At 39.7% G+C, this 20644-nt stretch overlaps 1 protein-coding gene across 1 annotated transcript in view; it reads right to left on the bottom strand.

The window, feature by feature from the left end:
- The window catches only part of ARHGEF28 (Rho guanine nucleotide exchange factor 28), an 84890-nt gene extending 79395 nt beyond the window's left edge, over positions 1-5495 (bottom strand). Inside the window, exons 1-3 of the mRNA XM_030968444.1 lie at positions 5441-5495; positions 4025-4205; positions 905-977 (exon numbers count right to left, since the gene is read on the bottom strand). Of these exons, the coding sequence (XP_030824304.1) occupies positions 905-935 (31 nt within the window). The 5' untranslated portion in view covers positions 936-977; positions 4025-4205; positions 5441-5495. The remainder of the gene's footprint in view (positions 1-904; positions 978-4024; positions 4206-5440) is intronic.
- Between the last annotated feature and the right edge of the window lie 15149 nt (positions 5496-20644).

The following is a 20644-nucleotide window of genomic DNA, read 5'->3' as shown; positions in this document are numbered from 1 at the left end:
AAAAACTGGGTATAAAGCTGTTTTTTCAGCACAAGCAATGGCAGCATACACATTTAAATTCATTACTTTGTCCCTATTTTACCCATTCACTTGAAGTTACTAGCTGATGCCCTCCAAACTAATCCCCACCCTTTCTTTCCCTGTATCAGGTCCTGGTCCTGTCAACAGTTTGTGCAGGTGCTCAGATTTCTGCTGCCCTCAAGGAAGGCTGATGGACAAGTGATAAAAACTTTTAATTCATTCCTAAGAATCAGATATAAGTCCCCAAGCCTCATAATTCTGATGCTGAAGAATGATACTTTTTTGTGATTTTCTCTTCAGCTCTAAGACCTGCTTGCTCTGAGGTACACAGGGAGGTATTTTGGTAATGAAAGACCATTCTCACCCATAAGAGCAGTCCCACAATCCTTGCAGAGGTAAACTGCTCATCAAAATAGTGAACATCTAATGGAAACAAACGAGGACTTTGCCACATTAAGAAGTTTAGGCCGGATCCCAGAACTATCCATACAAATCACTACTCTGCTCCTATCTTTATTAACTTATTAGGCTTTACTGGAATTTGCAGGAGAGTTCATTCAGTTAAACACTGCCCTCTCCTGGAACCACCTGACATTTTTCTAGCTCTTAAAACTGAATCAGTTAAGGCTTTTCCAGCCACTATAAACGTCATAATATTTTGTGAACAGTTTCAGTCTGACATTGGAAAACCAAGCTCTGTGGGGAGTATCATGATTTACGAAACTCTTGTAATGTATGACTTACCTATTCCACTGTTCTCTACTAACAGGTCTCTAAAACCATATGAAACATGATCTTTCTGAATAAATAAATAGTGTATGAATCTGTGCCAACTCCCTAGAGCTTTGAAAGATTGCAACATTATGGAATAAAAACACTGTACCTTCTACAAAGCGTGTTGTACTGCAGGGCATTTTTGGATCTTCCACAGTCTCAACTTCATTTGAATTAAAACTCTATAAAAAAAATCAAAATTACAGTGACTGTATTTGATGCCCATGACATTTATCTAAAAACTCAAAAACAGTACCAAAGACTGACAAGCACTTATGTTATGAGCAATACTAAAATGACTGAGAGAAATTCCACAAGGAATATTTCATTGGCTACCTTCCAGAGGAAACTGACAGCAAGCCCTCAAGAGGAAAACCAATGAAATATTTTTAACCACAGAGAGAAGCCACCTCCTGCTTACATGAAAGATCCAAAGGAACAGATTTACCATTTGCATTTCACTGCTCACAACCTTCTTCTCTATGAGAAAAGCAGCACCACAGCTTTGCACAACAGCTCCATTCAGAATTCTAGTTTACATTAAAAGCATCCCTGTAAAGCAAGCAATTTTGATGGATAGGTAATACAAAGAGAATAAACTGGGACTAAACACTAACTACATGACAGACCCAGTCTGGAAGCCAGGAGACATTCCACTCCCCATGTCTGCAGCCCCTGGCCAGGCTGCTCCCTCACTCAGATACACACTAACTACATCACTCCTGCTCGAAAGGAAGAGAGGGCTGGGATACAGTCTCCTATTTTAGAAATTACTCTCAGAAATCAAAAACAAAGTGGGAGGAAGAAAGAATGGATTCTTTTGTGTGCTTTCATCTACTACTCTGCTTGCTTCTAGTCTTTCCCTCTAGTAGACTGCCTGTGTATTTGCCAGCTACCAAGAGCTGCAAACAGAGAAAAGACGTGGTAACCTGAACACAAAAGAAAAAGCCAGGGATGACCCTGGGCTGAATACTGCAGCCAAACTAATTTGAAAGCCATGAAGCCCCACCTCAGTGGGGCAAGTTACATTTTTCTCGGCTCATCTCTTGCTGCGCTAGGCAGTTTCCCACTTGAACACCTGTCAGGCAGGAAAAGTCAAATGAAAGTTGGGAAACTATTAAACCTCTGCCTGGCACTGGCTGTGCTGCCTGCAGCAGCTCAGACTGCCTCATGGATCACCTTCTCCTGATGCCTAGGTCTCCACTGGAGGTGCACAATGAACCAACCACATCGTCCCACTGGAAGGCACCACTACCCCACAGCAATCTCTGCCCCAAGAAGGTCACACAGAATTCTGCAATTTCACATTCTTTTTCAGCAATTTCAACTATCTCCCCCATCTCTGTTGCCTAGAGTGGCCACAGGGTTTCCACTTTTTGAACTGCTGAATAAAGGCATGGCTTCTCATACAAGTGACTTTAGCTTACTGACAGCTTGTTTTAACTTTTCCATTACTGTTTTAACTGAAAGAACTGACACAGCAGAGAGTGAAGAATATACTTCAGAAAGATTCATGCTTTTATTGCATTAATAGATGTGCTGCTGTCTGAGGCAATCATCTCACACAAATCCAACACTACATGCCACCATTACTGAGACAAAGCTCCCTTTCTTCAGTTCATGACTTTCTGACTCAAGCATAAAGTAGCAATGTGGTCATTTGTACAGTCGCAAGACACCAGATGTACAGTCTTAGTCTTCTATAGATGAAATGAATACTCTAGGACAGCAGTAAATTCTATCTCTATTTTTAAAAGACTGTGTATTGTGAAATCTCTAATATCTACCAAAGATTTATAATTGCCTCCCAATGCTTTGGATACAACCAAAGAACTCAAAATTCTTGTTTGCAATGGAAGGAAAATTAATTTTACCTTTGCTTTTGGACATAATACATAGTCTAAAAACAACAGCTTTTGTATAAGAAATTAACTATAAACCATGTGATATTCCCAATTATTCTGGTCTATTCCTACTTGATTGAAAGTGCTGCAACACTGATGCTGAGCAGGAGGGGAATAAGGTCCCCGCAACAGAACCTAGACTGCTGCAACTAGAGGAATGGCAAAAGGGGAACCAACAAATCCAGGACAGTAGGCTTTTTCCTGAAAATACCAAATGCAGAATTTTATAGCTTTTCAGAGTCTTTGAGAATACCTAACATGCCACACTTTCTTTTTCCATTTCAAAGACTGAATGCAAAACAAGGACTTTGTGAGTGCAAGAAAAAGGCAATCATATAAATAACAATGCATTCTTGATTATAGTTCTGGTTTTCCTTTTGAGTTCATTATTGTTAACGGAAAAGCCACACACAAATTGCAGGGATTCTGCAAACTACAGAGAGTAACTTTTTTGTGTTGAAACAAATAAAAATCTCAAGAATGTGGTTATGTAAGATTATACATAAGGACTATTACAGTATGCCACGCCTTAAATTTCTATATTAAACATAACATCTAAATAATTTTCTAAGTTAAAAAAAATGCAGCATGAAATAAAGGTAACACAAGGAAAATCAGTGCCCAAATGAGGAAATGCAAAGCTAAGAATGGAAAAGAAAAGCTGAAGTTCAAGACCAGAAAAAAAGCCAACTTTTAGTGTGTTTTTAGCTCACTAGTTTTATGTATATTGTGCAGTCTCAATCTGAAAATACAGGTAAGCATCTGCATTGCTTTTAAAGAACTTAGACATTCAAGCATTCTCTTTATTATATTGAATCAAGAGATGTCCTGAAGGATATGACAACAGTGCTTCAAACATTTTACATTAAAATAAGAAAAACTAAACTAAACTCCATAGAAAAAGTCTGTACTCTGTATTTCTGCTGCAACTAATAGACCAGGGTTGGCTCTTGATAAAGGCTCCCAGGCATTACACTACCGGAAGAATGGAACTAAATCAAATATTTCAAGTACAAACACGAATACAATGGCAATGCAATTGAAGACACAGAGATTTCAGGGAAAGATACTCCCTTTAGAGTCCACCATGATTAAAAAACAACTTGGGAGGCAAAAGAGGCTTTTACAAAGTTCTCCACACCTCTTATGCTCCAGCTTCAGACATACAAAGTGCTGCACCTACACAAAGTAGAAACCCATACCAGTAATCACAAAATTATACTGGTGATCAGTGACACGGCAGCTTAAATTAAAAGGCTACTCAATGAAAACAAATCCAGCCTGAAAAGTGTACAGCTGGAAATCATGAAGAAAATCCGTGGTACCTGGTAAAGAAGAGGTCTGTCCCAGAAGTATTTTCTGAAGAGCTTAATGTCTGACTCTGGCAAGCGATGCGCAGTGTGACTGAACGTCAGTGCCAGAGCTACAGATGAATGAACAAACTGTATGCAGGCACCCTTGCTGATCTCTGCTCTTGAAATGTCAAGCGACTGACTGCCCTGGAAGCTGAAATGACAAACTCTTTTAGCCACAGCAGATGCCCTCTGCACAGGCTGAATGAGAGCGCTGCCACAGTGAGCTTCCGGCTCGCCTCCAGCACAACCCGTCAGGACCCCAACACACCCACCGCAAAAACCAGAGTCAGAAAATCTGAATCAGCCACTGAAAACACAGCTGGGCAAACAAAAATGTACCAATGACTCTTTTCAGCCTTAACAACACAGAGCTACTTCTAGCTATCAACTGGGAAAAAACAATGTTAGCTCTAGACAGTTACTCAGTACTTAAAGAAGCCAGAATGAACAAGCTGTGACAATACCTATTTCTCCTAATTGCTGTAAATGAGCAAAAAAGTACCTTTTCCTGTCAACGTTGCCATTTATAGCAGTAGGACACAACTGGCAGCTAGCAATTTGTTATCCCACAAGAGTGAAAAACAGAAAATATCTCAAGGGAATACAGTATTGTTTGGACATAACAAACAAATGAGACAGTCATAACATAATGTACTGTACCCATGCTGTATTTTTTTTTAAGCTGAATACAGGTAAGTCTCACATAAACTACAGGCTGCATGGAGCCAAAACTGAAAGAACCGCATACCAAAATAAAAATGCATCCTAATTCTCGTGCATTTCTATTTGCAAAGAAAAGCCAAGAGTAAGAAGGGGTGTCTGATGCTTACTATTTGGTATCCCAAGACACATACATACACCCCATGCAGCTCCTCAGGACTGTACAGACAGAGCTCTAGATAGCTGAAAGGTGCCAGAAAGCACTTGTCCTTTAAGTTATTTGTCAGTGTGGCAGCTCTCTGGCAAAACAGAGTCATAACTGCAGCACTGTCTTCGTTGCTGATTCTCCCTCATTTGTTCAAACTTGAGCTTTCCTATGGTTCTGTTCTTATATAAATATTTCTTTATATATATTTTAAGGGAGGTCTTTACTTGTTTTTAGTGTGTCAGGATTCAGCTGATACAGTGCTGAGAGAGGTACCTGATAGTGCAGCTGGTCCTCTATCATTTAACTATTAACTGACTTCAAATGTAACAAAGGACACAAATAATAAACTTCCTACAATTGTAAATGCAAATTTACCATTTAAAATTATAATACGGGCAAAAAGCAGCAGAAACCAGCACAAAATAGGAAACTCTCCTCAGATAAATAACAGTACTCTCCACATCCCTTAAATGACAAGACTATTTCATAGAAAAGAGTAAAGAAAGCATTATACACACTTTGTAAAGATCTCAACAAGTTTGGAGTGTCCATTCTGTAAAGCCAAATCTAAGGGTGCTGCTCCATCCTCAATAGGTAATGCTAAGGCTGATGACCCTCCAGGCTGGGCTGCCAAGAACAGGGAAAGCTTAACCAAGCCCAACTTCATCACAAGATGGAGAACAGTTTCTCTTTGTTTAGGCTCTTCAAAAAAACACAGCAAGCAGATCAAAATCATCAGTAACAAACCCCAGCATTTTACTTGCTGGCAAGCATTAAAAACACTTATTATCATCTGCAGAAATAATATAGCTCAGGTTCAGACCAACAAAATCCTTTTGGCAGAAGACTTTAGGTCTTTCACTGAAAACAGCAGTTACATACTTAATTGCATATGCAGAGCTACAGAATAGCTAAATGCTATATAATTTCTTCCATCAAAGAAATCAGCTGAAATTAGATAATTCTAGCTGTTAATTAATTATTATTTCTCTCATTCTCTGTATGTAATATAGCACTTAGCACCAGTAAATATCCCAATGGAGAAGATAGTTAAAAAGCAATTTTCCTGCAATTTGCCTTGTCTCAGCAACACAAAACATCCAGCAGCACAGCCAAGTATCTAAACTAAAAAATTTTAAAAATATTTTAAAAAGGGATATGATTTCTCAAGGCAGGCTGCTTATCAGGACAGTAAGAGATCTATATAAGCCTATAAGCTATAAAACAACACACACATACATAGAATATGCTGGAAAATTCCTGCTTCTCTCTTCTCAGAAGTTGACTTCATGTGCCAGTCCTTCCTCTCCTCTCCACTTTTTAGCACATAATCATCAAGTTCAATGGGATGAAGTTTAAAATAAAGGAGTACACAACCATGACTTAGTCACTAGATGCTGAATTATCATTCACACCATTCCCTGGCCTGTCTTCAAGAAGGATTTATTTGCCTCAATACATTTATTCTCAAACAAAAGGTCTCTGCAGTTTAAAGGCAATAAATAAAATATTCTCCAGTGCCACTCAACCAGTTTCTTACACTGATATTTTGGTATGAAGATAAACATAAGGGTTCCTCCCTGAGGGTCAAGTATTTAGGGACCATTGCTCTACAGATTTCAGAACAATCAGCTAAAATATGTTAGGTTTCCAGTGATTTAATAAATGTCACTGAAATTTCCATCTCTTTCCCTTCACAGATTCCTTTTGCACAATTGAAGGCTGCTGTCATGTCTCAGCCAAATACATACGTCCTCTCTGGACATTCTAACAGAAGAGTTGCCTTCTACAAGGTTGAATGTCTTCTCTGGAGGAAATGGGGGAAATGTCATTAGCCTCTTTCAAAAATGTTGGACTTAAGAGTGCTATTATATTCAAAAAATTCTTTATCTCCACATCCCATAGAGCCAGAATTGCAAGGAACTTAAGAAACTTTCCCTACCACTACAGAGGGAAAATCACTGTTGGGTCTCCGCTGGTGAGGCAGTTTTTTATCTGAGTATTTGGTATTGAGTATGTGGTGGCAACCCATCCAGACATTTTACTTTTCCATTTCAGGTGGAATCAAAACTTCCAGACAGTCAAATCCCAGAAAAAGACACCATGCTTCCTTCAATAAATGAAAGAAATTCCAAGCATCAGAGTAAAAGGGAGTTTCAGGGCACACACTTGAGCACTTTAGCAGCCAGCAAACCTGAATGTAGTGTCTGAAAACTATTTTTATTGCAGTTCTAACAGAAGTAGACACATTAACAAGACACAAGGATAATTCTTTATATCAGAATATCATTAAACATTTACATAATATGTACCTAAGTATTTGCGGAACACGCATTTAAAATGTCACACCACTATTTTTTAAACTTCATCTTACTGTGGCTAGCCAATATGTGACCTGCTAGCCCGCCTATGCAACAATTTTCTCCACAGGTTTCAGTCTTTAAAATTTTTTCTTGGCCTCTCCATTTCAGATTATAGGAAAATATATGTCCATCTGGGCACAGGATCTGCTGTAGGATCCAGAGCCACAGAGGAAAGTAATGAATCATGGGGAGTTTTTTTCCTTCACGGTCTACACAGTGTTTCTAATTTAAGTCTTTGGAAAGGATGATCATTGCTACATTTTAGTTACCAACACTAATATGATCTATAGCATTTACACATCTATGAAACAAGATAGCACAGATGTTTCAAAGTTTTTGAGCATGTGCAATGTTTATGCCATTGAATCCAACTCAAGCATTTGCAGACTGCTTTGCTAAACGGAACCATAAGCAACATGGAACCACAGAAATGCCTGGATCGGAAGTAAACTTCAAAGACCACCTACTCAAAGACCCTGCCATGGATAGGGACAGCTTCCACTAGAAGTTTCTCAAAGCACCATCTAACCTGGCCTTGACCAACACAGCCCAGAAGAAGTGACTGAAGCTCACTGTTTCAAAGCCCAATCAAACACTACTCATCAAACACCATGGTCTGCTTGGAGCTGAGATGCTCTTCTATGGAGGAACATTTAAATAAGCATAGTTAAGGTTTCTCAAAACCTGTGCATGGTGTGCTACACGAAAAATGAGAGACCACAGTACAATTTCCCCCCCCCACCCCCAGGCAGATGTGGTTTGAACACATACAGCTTCAAATTTCCTCCAAAAAACCAGTCTGTTTTCATCTGATGGAAGCATATCATGTTCCCTCCATTGCACAGAAATTGAAAATAGGGCATGGTGCAGAGGGAAATTCAGGGGATGCAGGGCACAAGAGCAAGAAAACAGCAGACTGACTACAATGCAACAATCAGCTAGGAGAAGTCTCTGCTGTTTAGACATGGATGCCTTTCTCATTATACCATCCTCAGAAGTGAAAAACAATGCTCAAAGCCCGGATCTCTCACTCACTCGGAGAACGACCTAACAATTCAGTCACAGTATGAAAATGTGCGTCAGTATCTTCCCCCTCCCTAGCTGTATATCTGAATAGAGACTGATAACATCATCTGTGCTTTGCATAGACAGCACTGGCCCCGGTGCTATTTCTGTACTTCAGGGTCTCCCCTGAAAGGACTTCAGCAGACTCAAGGCTGTGCTACCTGTCTGGAGCCCAGCAGAAAACCTTGTCTGGAGTGTTTATATGTACACCAAGGAGCTCATGTTTAAATACACAGAAAATTATGTGGTCCAAAATGTAGACCCTGAACAAATATTATGCATTCACAGGGAAAAAAAAAAATTCAGAATTGCTTCTTGATCTGGCATACTGAAACTCTTCTAAGTCTTGATGTCTAAAGTGCTAACACTTTAAAGTGCTAACACAAGACAGCAGACAAACTAATCTAATTAAAACACATGCAAATACATAATTCAATATTAAGCATGCCAAATATCTGTAGATGCAACCCTAATCCTCAGACTAAATGCATTGAAACAAAAAGGTAAACTTTACTCTGAACGTTGGCCTGTGGCCACTGGGTTTCAATGTATACTATAACAATGCAAAAAAAAAAAGAAGCCAGATAAGCTTGCTCTGAGGACGATAAGATTAGCACTTTCCCACTCAGCAAAAATGGAGCCCTTAGATAGCCCTGATGAGGAATAGCCTTCTCTCTGCTCCAAAAGTGCAAATAAAGTTACTCTTCTGGCAGCCAAATCTTACAAACAATGTAGTATGAATAAGTCTGCTGCAAAAGAACAAGTTTTAAAAATAACAGTAATTAATCTTTGCCTTCTGAAACTGGCATCTAAAACAATAAGTTCTACTATCTCACCACAAATAGTCTAGTAACTGATCTTTATTTGCCTAACCTAACAACCTCCATCTAATCTTATGCTAAATTTGTTCATGGCCAGCTTGAATGCGCATGGCAGCTGAGCCACCCAGCAGGTTGTGTCTGCTCTCAGCCCTGATACACTCAGTCAGAAACAGCACTCACATTCCTCCCTGTCCTTTACCTCTGTAGATGATGTGGGTTGGGCTACTCTCTTCTTATTAGTCCCACATGGCCTGCCCAGGAGTGAACAGAAACTGATAACATAAAGCAATTACTAATACCTTCACAAAAGGAAAATCTGAAATTCAAACTGTCTACTCAGAAAGATAAATGGAAAGGTAAGTATGCACTTCAGTACAAGGATTTTTCACCATAAGGAGGGTGAAGCACTGAGACAAGGTGGCCCAGAGAGGTTACAGACTATCTGTCCTTGGAGGTGTTCAAAACCTGATCCTTAGCAACCTGATACAACTCCAAAGCTAGCCCAGTTCCAAGTGGCGGGTAGGACCATATCACCTCCAGGGACACTTACATCCAAAATCTGCTGTTGTCCTATTCCAGAATCAGCAATACCAAAACAAAACAAAACACACACACACACACACACACACAAAAAAAAAAAAAAAAAAAAAGACATGATGACTGATAATAAGGTTTTTAAACAGACATGCCTATAAAGAAAAGATTTTCATTAAAAGATTGTAAAGTTCTGAAACAACAGGAGGTTAGCAATTCTTTCCCTTAAGAACAATTTCTAGTTTCAGTTCTCTACTTTTATCACCTTCTCTTATACTTCCTCAGTGTGGCAGAACAAATGGCATTTTCCTACACTTCTCACTTTATTTTCCCATACCCTTGGGGAAGAATTCAAGTGTGGCATAAAGGCAAGGAGGGGGGAACCACAAAGAAAACACAACAGAAAAAAAACTATCCAGAAATAAACATACTCACAGACCAATATTGTGGAAAAAACCCCAACATAATTCAACTGCATTCTGTGGCAAGCTGGAACAAAATAAGGAAAAGAAGGAAAGCACAAGACTTCTTCAACATATTCATATTTAAATGGTATAAAATAGTATTTAATTTCAATGGTATAAAATGCCATTTTCCATCAATGTACAAACAAAACCACTCCTATGATTTGAAGGACATGCTGCTGGCTGATTCAGACAGGGTCAGCTACTGCAAGGTAGGCGGGGCTGTAAACGACAGGCACTATCAAGACTGTTTTGCATTACATCCCTGTTTTCCAGCCAAAACATTCTGTTTGGGTTACACAGAGCTGAGCCAAACAGTCTGTTTTCAACATTAAAAAATACCCTTTTGTTCTTTCTTGCACCTGAATCCCTTCTTATGTCCAAAAAAAAAACCTAAAACCAAATATTTCTCTCTGACAGAAATGACTAAGCCCCTTCTGGGCTCTGAATCTCATTCATTTCCTGGAAGGAGACTAAAAACTCCAAGACTGAAAGGCAGGGGGTGACATCAAAACTGGCTAACAAATTGAATTTTTTTCCTGACTTCATACTTTTATACATTACTGCTATTTTTTTCATTTCTCCATTAGGAACGAGATTATTTATAAAGTTGTCTCCAGTGCACGCCACTTGTGCAAAAACCCACAAGTGGGTTTTGTTGGGGGACATCAGGCTACAATGCTTGAAGTGAGGTATGTGACAGACCATTGGAGAGCATACCCACGTGAGCCAACTCCCAGAGACTGGCATCAATCCTACAGAAGAAAAGGAGAGAAGATAAAGGTCCATTGCAAAGGGAGTCTTGCCTCAGCAGTTCTAGCAGCAGGGGGGCTAGAAAAGGCTCCCATGCACCAGCCCCATGCATCATGGAGCCACAGCTACACCTCAGATGGAGTTCCAGCTGACTCTACTGATTGGATGACCCCAGCTAGGATGCAAAACACTACAGGAGATGGTTTCTGTTGCTGGGAGGGATAGTCCTCGTCCTTTAGTACTGCAGCCAAACACTCCCCCGAAGTGTCTGGTGTAAGACACTTGTATTTTGGGCACCACCCAAGTGCAGAATACCAGCTGGGACAGCCTTTCAGCCAGGAGAAGAGCAGGGCTCTCCAGCCCAATGCCAACTGAAGGTTGAGGTCTGGGTCAGAGCACAGCTTTTTATCTTCAGCAGCAGAGCGGCTCCAGAGCCCCACTTCTCTATACTGCCTTCAATAGGAAACTATCTTCTGTATCTCTTAGAGTACTTACTCTCCTGTCACTCTGTGTATCTCCAAGTGCTCAGTGTTCTTCCCAGAAAAGCCTCCTCATGGTCAAAGGGATCCCAAATGCCTCCTCTCTGCCATTATTTCCACTAACCAGGAGATGAGAATTGTACACTTGCTGGAAACCCATAGCTTGAAGCGTGCTTGACAATATCTTGCCCCATGTAGGTTTCTGGGCCAGCAGCAGGCTCTAGAAGACACTCATCTGCTTCACAACACACAGGCTAGCATCCTCCTCCCTCTGCCAGGCGCAGTTTCCAAAAGGACAAACTCCTGCTGGGACAAAGATTTATCTGTTTCTCTAACTTCCTGAATTTTCTGACCAAAATACAATTACCTCTCCTCACAAACCTCACCAGACCTAGACCCACTTATCCACTGTTCCCAGTGTTCTTCTAATTCTGTGAAGGAGAACAGGCATTCTGCACTCCTCTCCATTTCCTTCCATGGGAAAAAAAAAGTAATCTAAAATTCCAGCTGAAGAGGAGACACAGACAGAATTTCTTTAATTTACATCAAAACCCTGACATGCATCAGTCAGGTTTGAGCTTGTGCACTTTAGAAGGAATACCAAGTAAAAAGAGTAGCATTAATTACAAAGAAAAGGGGAGGGAAAGAGCCATAAAGGAAAAAGTGCCACAGAAAATGGGAAAGTGTCCCCCAAAGGCAGACTCTAAAGCAACACGGTAGCTCAGTTCATTTCACAAGACCTATCCCTAGAAAACAATTACAGCACATTTAAGAGAAAAAAATGGAAAATCTCCTTGTTCACAAAAGGGAACTAAACACTGTTTCCTTCTCTTCGATCCACAATTAGTTTTATTAATTCAGGCTGTAACATTATTGCTTCCATTAATAGACAAAAACCTAAAAGAGCAGTCTTCCTCTTGAAAATAACTGTAAACAGTGGCAAAGCTGGCAGCAAGTGTTCTTTGTTTACCAGCACAGTTAAGTAACCCGGACAACACGAACTCGCTCTCTTGACAGCGCCTCAAAAACAACCAGAAACTAAGATGCCCTCAGTTTCTTGTCCATAAAGAGCAGTGCTTGCAAAGTGCCCTCCTGTGCTCCCATTTGCCCTCCGACAGCTGAGAAATGTAAACCTGTGTTTGTCAAGGATAAAAAAGCCACAGAGAAGATGCTGAACCTATGTCTGATGGTTCTTGGGACTGCCAGTACTGGAAGGCTGCCATAACCTGATGGTGCTAAGAAAAAAAGAGTTACTTGGAAGCATTTTTCTCATTCAGATTTATTTCTTCTTTCTCTTTTTTAGTCTTTCTTTCCTCCCTTCCTTCTTTGCATCTTTCCCTTTTTTTAAAATTTTTTTGTAAACAAAAACACTGTGGGAAAATTCTCTTTTTTTTTTCTGGCAGCACTTTTTAGGTTATTATTTAATACTGATTGTCTCCATAAATTCAATAATCTGGTTCAGAAGGAAAATATCCTTTATCAAGGTGCAATAAACAAAATCGGCTTCTCCCTCTTCCTCCTCCCTACCCCTCCTTCCCCTTTCCTGAAACCCACCAACAAATAAATGTCTAAGCAGAGCACCTTTGCTGAGTCCCCAGTTTTCTCTAGCACCAAGATGCTGATCTCAGCATCTGGCCACTCTGTGGGAGTGAGCAGCTCTTGTCACAGCTGTCACACAGACATCTATTATAAGTCAGGATTACAAAGAGGGTCATGCTTTCTTGTTTCTTTTGTCCAACTTCCTATAAAATGGCCAATAACTCCTGACCTGTGCAACTACACTAAATTCCTGAATTATTTGCAATGCTCTCTAGACAATCTCTTGGCTCTCTTTATCCAATCCTTCTTATACCTTATAAAAGGAATTCAAACATTTTTCCTGAATACCAAAACTCCTATGACTAAAGAGTTCCTCTATCTTTCCATCAACCCTTACATTTCTAAATCCTTATAAAAATCAATGAGGTCAAAAAACAGCAGACAGTGCAATAGTTTTCTCCAGCAACATGTCACTCAAAAGTATTTTTTCCAACAAAAATAGCCCTGTAGCTCTGAAAACTGACTGAATCACGAAAGTGTTATGCCCTAAGTAATGCTGGATGATAGCACCCATGTATTTCATAACATTCATATCAAAAAGAACATCCTGACATTGTCAAGTGTCAAGACACCTCCAATCCTTGGTACGAGGAGTCATAGCGACAGCAGGTAGGGAAAGTTCTCATTCTACTTCTAAATACTCATAAATTTCTAGATCCTATTTCTTACCTGTTTTGAACTTTCAGAGCATGTAGAAAAGTACAGGGATAACCTTTGATTACCTCACTGTTGAAGATGAAGGACTTCTCCTCATGTGCTGAGACATCTGAAGCTCTCCAGATTCAGTCCATCCCCTTCTCCCTCCCTCTCCTTCCCCTCTGTGCACAGGCCCCCCTCAGCAACAGACAGCCCTCAGCTTTGCTTGGCTTTCTTGGCTTTGGGGACCAAAATACAGGGATGGGGACAGCATAAGGAAGGAACTCCAGTCGGTGCCTCTCAGAGTCAGGAGAGAGGATCAAAACTATACTTTCCAAAAGGAGAGAGAAAGGATACAGAAGTTAAAGAAAAATTATACAAACTGCCTAGAGGAGAGCAAAATAGATATGAGGCCCAGCCCAAGCCTGGACCTCAGAGAGAGATACAGGGAAGGAGAAGCCTCCCTTAGGCTGAAGGAAAAGCTGTCCAGAAAGCTTTCAGGAGTTCCCCATCAAGGGTGGGCTCAAGCACTGCCCAGGCAGGAGTGCACTGACAGATCCCACTGTAAATAAGCATCGCTAACAGGTCCCAGGAATTTGTTTTGTTTATTCAGAAACCAGGCAAAAGACCCTGGCTTCATTTAAGCGCAGCATCTGCTGTACAAAAAGAGATGTCACTTCTTCAAGTGCAGCTGTGCCCACGAGGCAACCCCACCACAGTATGCTGAAGACATGCTTGTCTAACATTCAAATGTTCACAGAGACTCTGTATGGCAATAGGGGCACATATCCCAACTTTTTTGGCTGCAATGAAATTTCATTTATGTATAGTATTTTAATCTGAAAAGTGAACAAAGTACGAAAAATACATAGAAACAAAAAATACAAGATCTATAAAAGTCTTGCAAGGGCAACATATTCTTTTTCCATATAAACATTGCAGTACACCTGAAAATTAACAGTTAGCACAACTGAAAATTAAAGAATTTTGCTACGTGGATAGCAGTTGCCCTGGCAGAGCTTACTCTGATACCAGCTGAGATGCTCTCTGCCTCTCTAGGCCTACAACACAACCAGGATAACCTTTCCCCACGTTTCAAGCAAGCAGGTACCCAGCTGGCTATGCCCAAGAATCTCTCAGTACCTCTGGCATTTTGCTGATGCTTCTGGGTTGGGTTTCAGCTGATTAAATGCTTAGATAAGCCTGTGAACAAAACTACAGCTGATTTCTTCAGGCTTTGATACAAAGTCCTCATTGCTAAAATACAACAGTTTTTTCAGAAGCTGAGCAAATATTTACTCCACATAAAATGAAACAACTAACAACCTTTATTTTTCTCTCCTGTCTAGCCATTATTTGAATGAGACTTGGTATTTGGTTTTACATCTGTTTGCAACAGATAGACAAAAAACATTCTTCAGAGTTTAAGTTATCTGTCATTAAGAATTAGAAAGATTTAAAATGCGAAAAAAGCCTTTACCCAAAGAAATGAGTTTAACTGATATGTTTTTATTTCCGAAAAGCTTGCATGCATCTCTTTCAGTTTGGCTGACATGGAAACTGCCTGTCTTCTAATTTTCAGCAATTTAAAGTACTAAAAGGGAAACAGCAAAAACTACCAAATTTTCAATGAAAAACATGTGAAGCTATCAAGTATAACACAGCTTCCACCCTCAGCTATAAATCAGCTGATTCTGCAAAAGAAAAATATACTCTTCAGCAAACCCTAACTACAGTCCTTTGTTTGCAATGAAACCTGAAACTAGGAAAATCCCACCTGATTTTGTTATGAAGCTTTTCAGGAGCATACCCTAACATAAAGTTTCACAGGTATTTTCATTCCACTTCCTCTACAACTAAAAAAAAAAAAAAAAAACACTTATAAACTTGTTTAATGATATTTTCCCCAAAGAATGACCACAGTCATAAGTGAAGGATAAACATTGACAGAACAATGGCAAAAATTCACTCTGCACACTAGAATGCTTACAGTAACATACTCTCCTCTGACTATCACCTTTTTCTCCCAAGACAAAATATCTCACTTGGTTTGAATTATGGCTGCAAAGCTTTATGATACAGTTCTTGCTTCTTTTAAACAGCTCTAATTATAAATAAAACAACTGTGCTCACAGTGAGTCAAGGCAGAAAAACCTTCTAGGGAGACAGAGTTACAAGAACCATCCTTTTTAACTCTCTGGGCACAAACCAAATCGCTGATTACCCCTCTCGCACTTGAACAATTTTTTGTATTAACCACAAAATAAAGCACAAGAGTAGAGAATCTGGACCAAACAGTGAGATATTCTGCTCTGAACTGTGCACCAAACCACTGTTAAAAGCTTTCTAACTTCAAATAAAACTCTACCACTTTCTGGGCAGCTTCCAAGGATGTTCCAGGTTGAAGGCAACTTTTCATAAGCAACAGCCATCATCAAATCATTATCCAGGTACTGCAGATCTTTCATCCTTAACCCAAACTTATCCAGCAACATCTTGTGACTACTGGCAGTGACACATTCTGTGCAATCAACCAGAAAGCGAGGCAACTTGCATGACAGATTCTCTCTGTAAGTGATGGGACAGCTGCCGAGGACCACAGGTGAGAAACCCACCATGTACATTAACACAGACACAGAAACTGCTTCTTGGTATCCATGGCCTATAATTATAATGTAAATAAATCACTAACATCATCTGTGTTCAGAAAATATATCAGTTATTTTTCATTCTCATCTGCATCTAAGAGCTGTGGCTGCCCATTTAGAATTATTTTATTCTTCCCTTTCATTACATTGATTAGTCTTAGACATCCACCAACCATTTACACTGATGAACTTGGATTCAACTAGACTTGAACCGACAGTCCTCCCAATTATACCAACTTGATTAATTCTAGAATCAGTCTTTTTAGGTGAGGGTTCTTCAACCACAGTAGAAAGAATTAAAGATTCCTGGATAAGCATTAAGAAAACTTAGATGCTCTTGAAAAGAGTGGAGTTGTGGCCTGCAAAATTAATTCTGAGTAATACTAATACTAAATAATCTATTTATTAAAACTGATTTTGCATTTACCCAAGCCAGAACCCAAAAGCTTTTAACTAATGCACTTTTCAGGGTCTTGGCAAACTTGATTAAATGCTGTATCAATTCTGTAACTTACAGCTGGGACCCTTCCAGTCCAAGGGAGTTTTTCCCTTTAGCCTCTTCACCATTTTGTCTTTCTCTCCTACTCCTTTGACATCTAAGGCAGGGTGGATAGCTAAAAGAGGATATCTAAAAGAGGTGCAAGCTGTACTTCTCACTGGAGAGTTAAACATGATGTACTAAGGGCGCAAGTTTAAATTTTCCAATGTACTCTGAAAAGCTATGAGTACATGTGCAGTAACTGCAGAAGGAAGCATGTACTTGTCACAACTAGTTGTTTTTAAAGTGTTCTGTGTTCCCTTATGTGCAATCTGGCTACCATAAAATAACACCAGTATCAGCAGGGATATAGTTTAACCTCACATTTTATTGTAATCTGTTCATGGCTTTTGTTATGATTAAGGGCTGCCTTTAGCCATTGGATTTTGGTCCTACCCCAGAAGGAACCATTTAAGAGTATCACAGAATATGCTGAGATCTTAAAAACAAAATTAAAACCCACTTGGAGCATGCCTAGCATTGTATTTTTCCCAGTTGTAATCCATGACAATTATTTAGCATTTACAGGTTCAGAGGAGCCACTATGTAACAGCAATGAACTTTCCTTTTTTATACTCTGCACTTATTTTCAGACTCTAAATCCCCTTTAGAACGCAAGAGAAAACAAGGAGATCCTATTGCACAGGTACACCACATCTTACTGCCTCCTACTCACACAAATGAAAAGGCCACAAAGCACACAATAAAGGTGACAAGCAGGGTGTATGTTACATCCATGAGGGAGACAAGCCCAAGGCAGAGAGCCAGCTGGGAGGCAACACAGATGTCCCTTGTTTCCAGCGAGGCACCCTGGAACAGTTTCCCAGACACTTCTGTACCATGTGCAGCTCCAGCAGAGCTCTGAGCATCACAAGCAGGAGGGTCTTGCAAGCCAGGCTGACAGTTGCACCAACAGAAGGCTCAGAAATAACAGGACTTTTGCAGGTGCTAGGATTACCAGAGGATTACAGAATCAAGTCATATTAAAAATTTTGCCATCCCTGAACACTGCACTTTAATGCACACCCTGTGGTGCAAGTCCAGTAAAACTTAATCCGATACTGCGTTGGCATGGATTGCTACAAGAGGCAGGATCACCTATGGAGAGTCAAACTCAACCTGGATCCTAAAGCCCATCATTCAAATCCCTGCATTTTCTCCATTACAGAGACATAAAACAGTTTTATCAAACTGTCCAGTAATGCTGAGCTTTGAAATGGGGTTGGGGTAGAGCAAAGAGTGGAAAAATACAAACATGAACTAAGGCTCACCTGGAGCTATGGACTGAAGAGTGTTGTCACTAAGTCGCTCAGCAACCATTATGTGTCTCTTCAGGGATCCATCATAAATCAAGTAAAACTCAGCATCCACTGGGAGGTAAATGTCTTTGTCAAATTTTGCACGTATAGTCACTTGTCCCTGAAATTGAAAGTGCATTCTGAAACATCCAGTAAATTTCTCATCTTCAACAGACCCACTGATGTATAATTCAGGTCTAAGTTTATTGTAATCTTCATAACTCTGCTATACGCAGGCCCTGATACAGTGACAAATCTTCCATTTCCTACTTCCACTTAGAAAACAACACCGGTTTTATGCCTGCAACAGCAAAGCTAATTTTTAAAAATGCTTTTTAAATAATGTCTTTAAAGAAATTTCTTTCCTCTTACCCCACACAAATATAATTGGCTTTTTTATTTAAAATGCATCAGAATAACCTGAACCCAAATATTTTGTTATTTACAAAAGCAAGTTTTGTTTTAAAAAATTTTAAAAATTCAGAAGTGATTTAAATTACCTTAGACTACAGTTTTCAAAAAGAAGCACCAATGCAATTCTACAAATGGTTTCAAAGAACACTAGTTCCCAGATATTTGTCTGTGGGTTTCTTTATAGTAAATAGAAAGCAACCGGCCAAGAAAAACCTGTCATACAATAGCTTCAAAAAAGAACAGGAAAAGGATCTAAGAAGTGGCAAACAATAACAAATGCCTGACAAGTATGAGGGAGGAAATTTAGATCAAGATGCATTTCCTTGAGGAGGAGGATAGTGTGCTACAGCACAGTTCCTGACTGCCACAGTTGCTCTAAATAAGGCAGAATTGCCCCAACATCTGGCAGAAAGCATGCTACAGAAGAATATCTGAGCCATATTTCCAAAGATGCCTGCCCTGCTCTATTCAAAGAGTTACGGCAGCACTGACTCCACCAGCTCCATAAACAAGGCTTGCGAAAAACAAAGCACAACACAGTAGCAGAGAAAATTCTGCGGCTGAAAGCCACACTTATGCCTCTGACTGTCCTTACCCTGCTCATTATAAGCCAAACACTTCACTGCAGTGTGACTCTTGCCACCCTCAACAACTTCACACCTCAGCCTGCCTTCCCCAAGGACATCTTTCTCGTCACTCAAAACAATACAAATTCTGCATGTGTTTTTTCCTCTTCAATGCAGACAAATCTAATGAACTCAGGTGAAGAGGCAAAGGCTGGTTTCAAGCACAAAATCTTCCTCAGGACTCTTCCCGTAAGGACAAATGTAAACAGCATTACAAGTTCAGTATCTAGAGCAAGCATGCCTGTCATCCCCAAACACTGATAACACCCCTCTTTTTAGTGGCCTGAAGTGTTATTATAGCTGCAAAGCGTTTATCCTATCTCTCTTTGGGTTTTGCACTACTATAACCAGAATGTGTTGCTATTATTGCAGTTGCTGTTTTTACTGTTGTTATTAAAACAATCTTTTTTTTTAAAGAATTTATTGTAGTTGTGAATAACCATTTTGGTCTGTTGAGTAATAATGTAAGGAGAGAGGAATAGAGTAAGTCTCTGAAGGTCCCCCACAGTCTGCTCCAGTGGGTTCAGCTGCCTGGTAAACAGGAGCACAGCAGAATTTCTTCCACATGGGCACTTGAGGCCACAACTCCCAAACCATCTCTATGCCCTCTGGACCCCTGGGTCAGAGAAAGTACACAGCCACACAGTTTTCATGTTTTCTTTGCCCTAACTATGCAAAACAAGGGAGATATTATGTGGAAACTTTTCTCACTTAATTAGCCACTGTTGGTGGGGAAAAAAATTCAAGCCAAATTTTAGCCATACTGCTCCTTTTTAAAAAATGTTAACACAGGTTCACAAAGGACAGAGAAATATCTTAAACTAATTACATTACATAATGTGTAAGCATGAGAGAGAATTTCACAAATCCTTGTCTAGAGGAAAAAAGACAGTGGAAAGCTCATGTGTATGTAATAAAAAACAAGTTCTATAGAGCTCACTCCTTGCAACACTAAAGAAAATTCAAGTCACGGTCATTTAAGCAAAGATTTTACAAAAGGAAGGAAATTGGCAGCTACCTGTATCTGGCCAAACAATTAAGTGATTCAACTGGAAAGTCCCAACCTCCAAAAAGAGGTTAAACCTATATTACAGTATAAGATTCAGAGACAACACAGAAAGTAATAGCGGAATATTATTTTGGATGCTGTATGATTATCACACCTAACATCAGAAACAGTTATTTCATACAAATTCCTATCATCATCTCCAGCACTTTCTATCCTGCCTTCAGATATTCCTGATTCATGTTGCTCCGTTCAAAAATATTTCTTCTTTCTGCCACCGCTGCAACTAAAAAAAGTATCAGTTTACTTTCAAATTGTCTCTGTGTGAAGCCAAATATATTACAGGACCTATTTAATCACTTTTTTTTCCAAAAAGATCACTTGCACTCCTATGTAGAAAAATACTTTGAGAAAGTAATTCAAGTTTTATACCCAATCCCTGCAGAAGTATTTATGTCCTGAGTCCCTCAGACAAGGC

This window comes from Camarhynchus parvulus, chromosome Z, assembly GCF_901933205.1.
Source record: "Camarhynchus parvulus chromosome Z, STF_HiC, whole genome shotgun sequence".
Lineage (NCBI taxonomy): Eukaryota > Metazoa > Chordata > Aves > Passeriformes > Thraupidae > Camarhynchus > Camarhynchus parvulus.
This window is presented reverse-complemented; position numbering and strand designations above follow the sequence as displayed.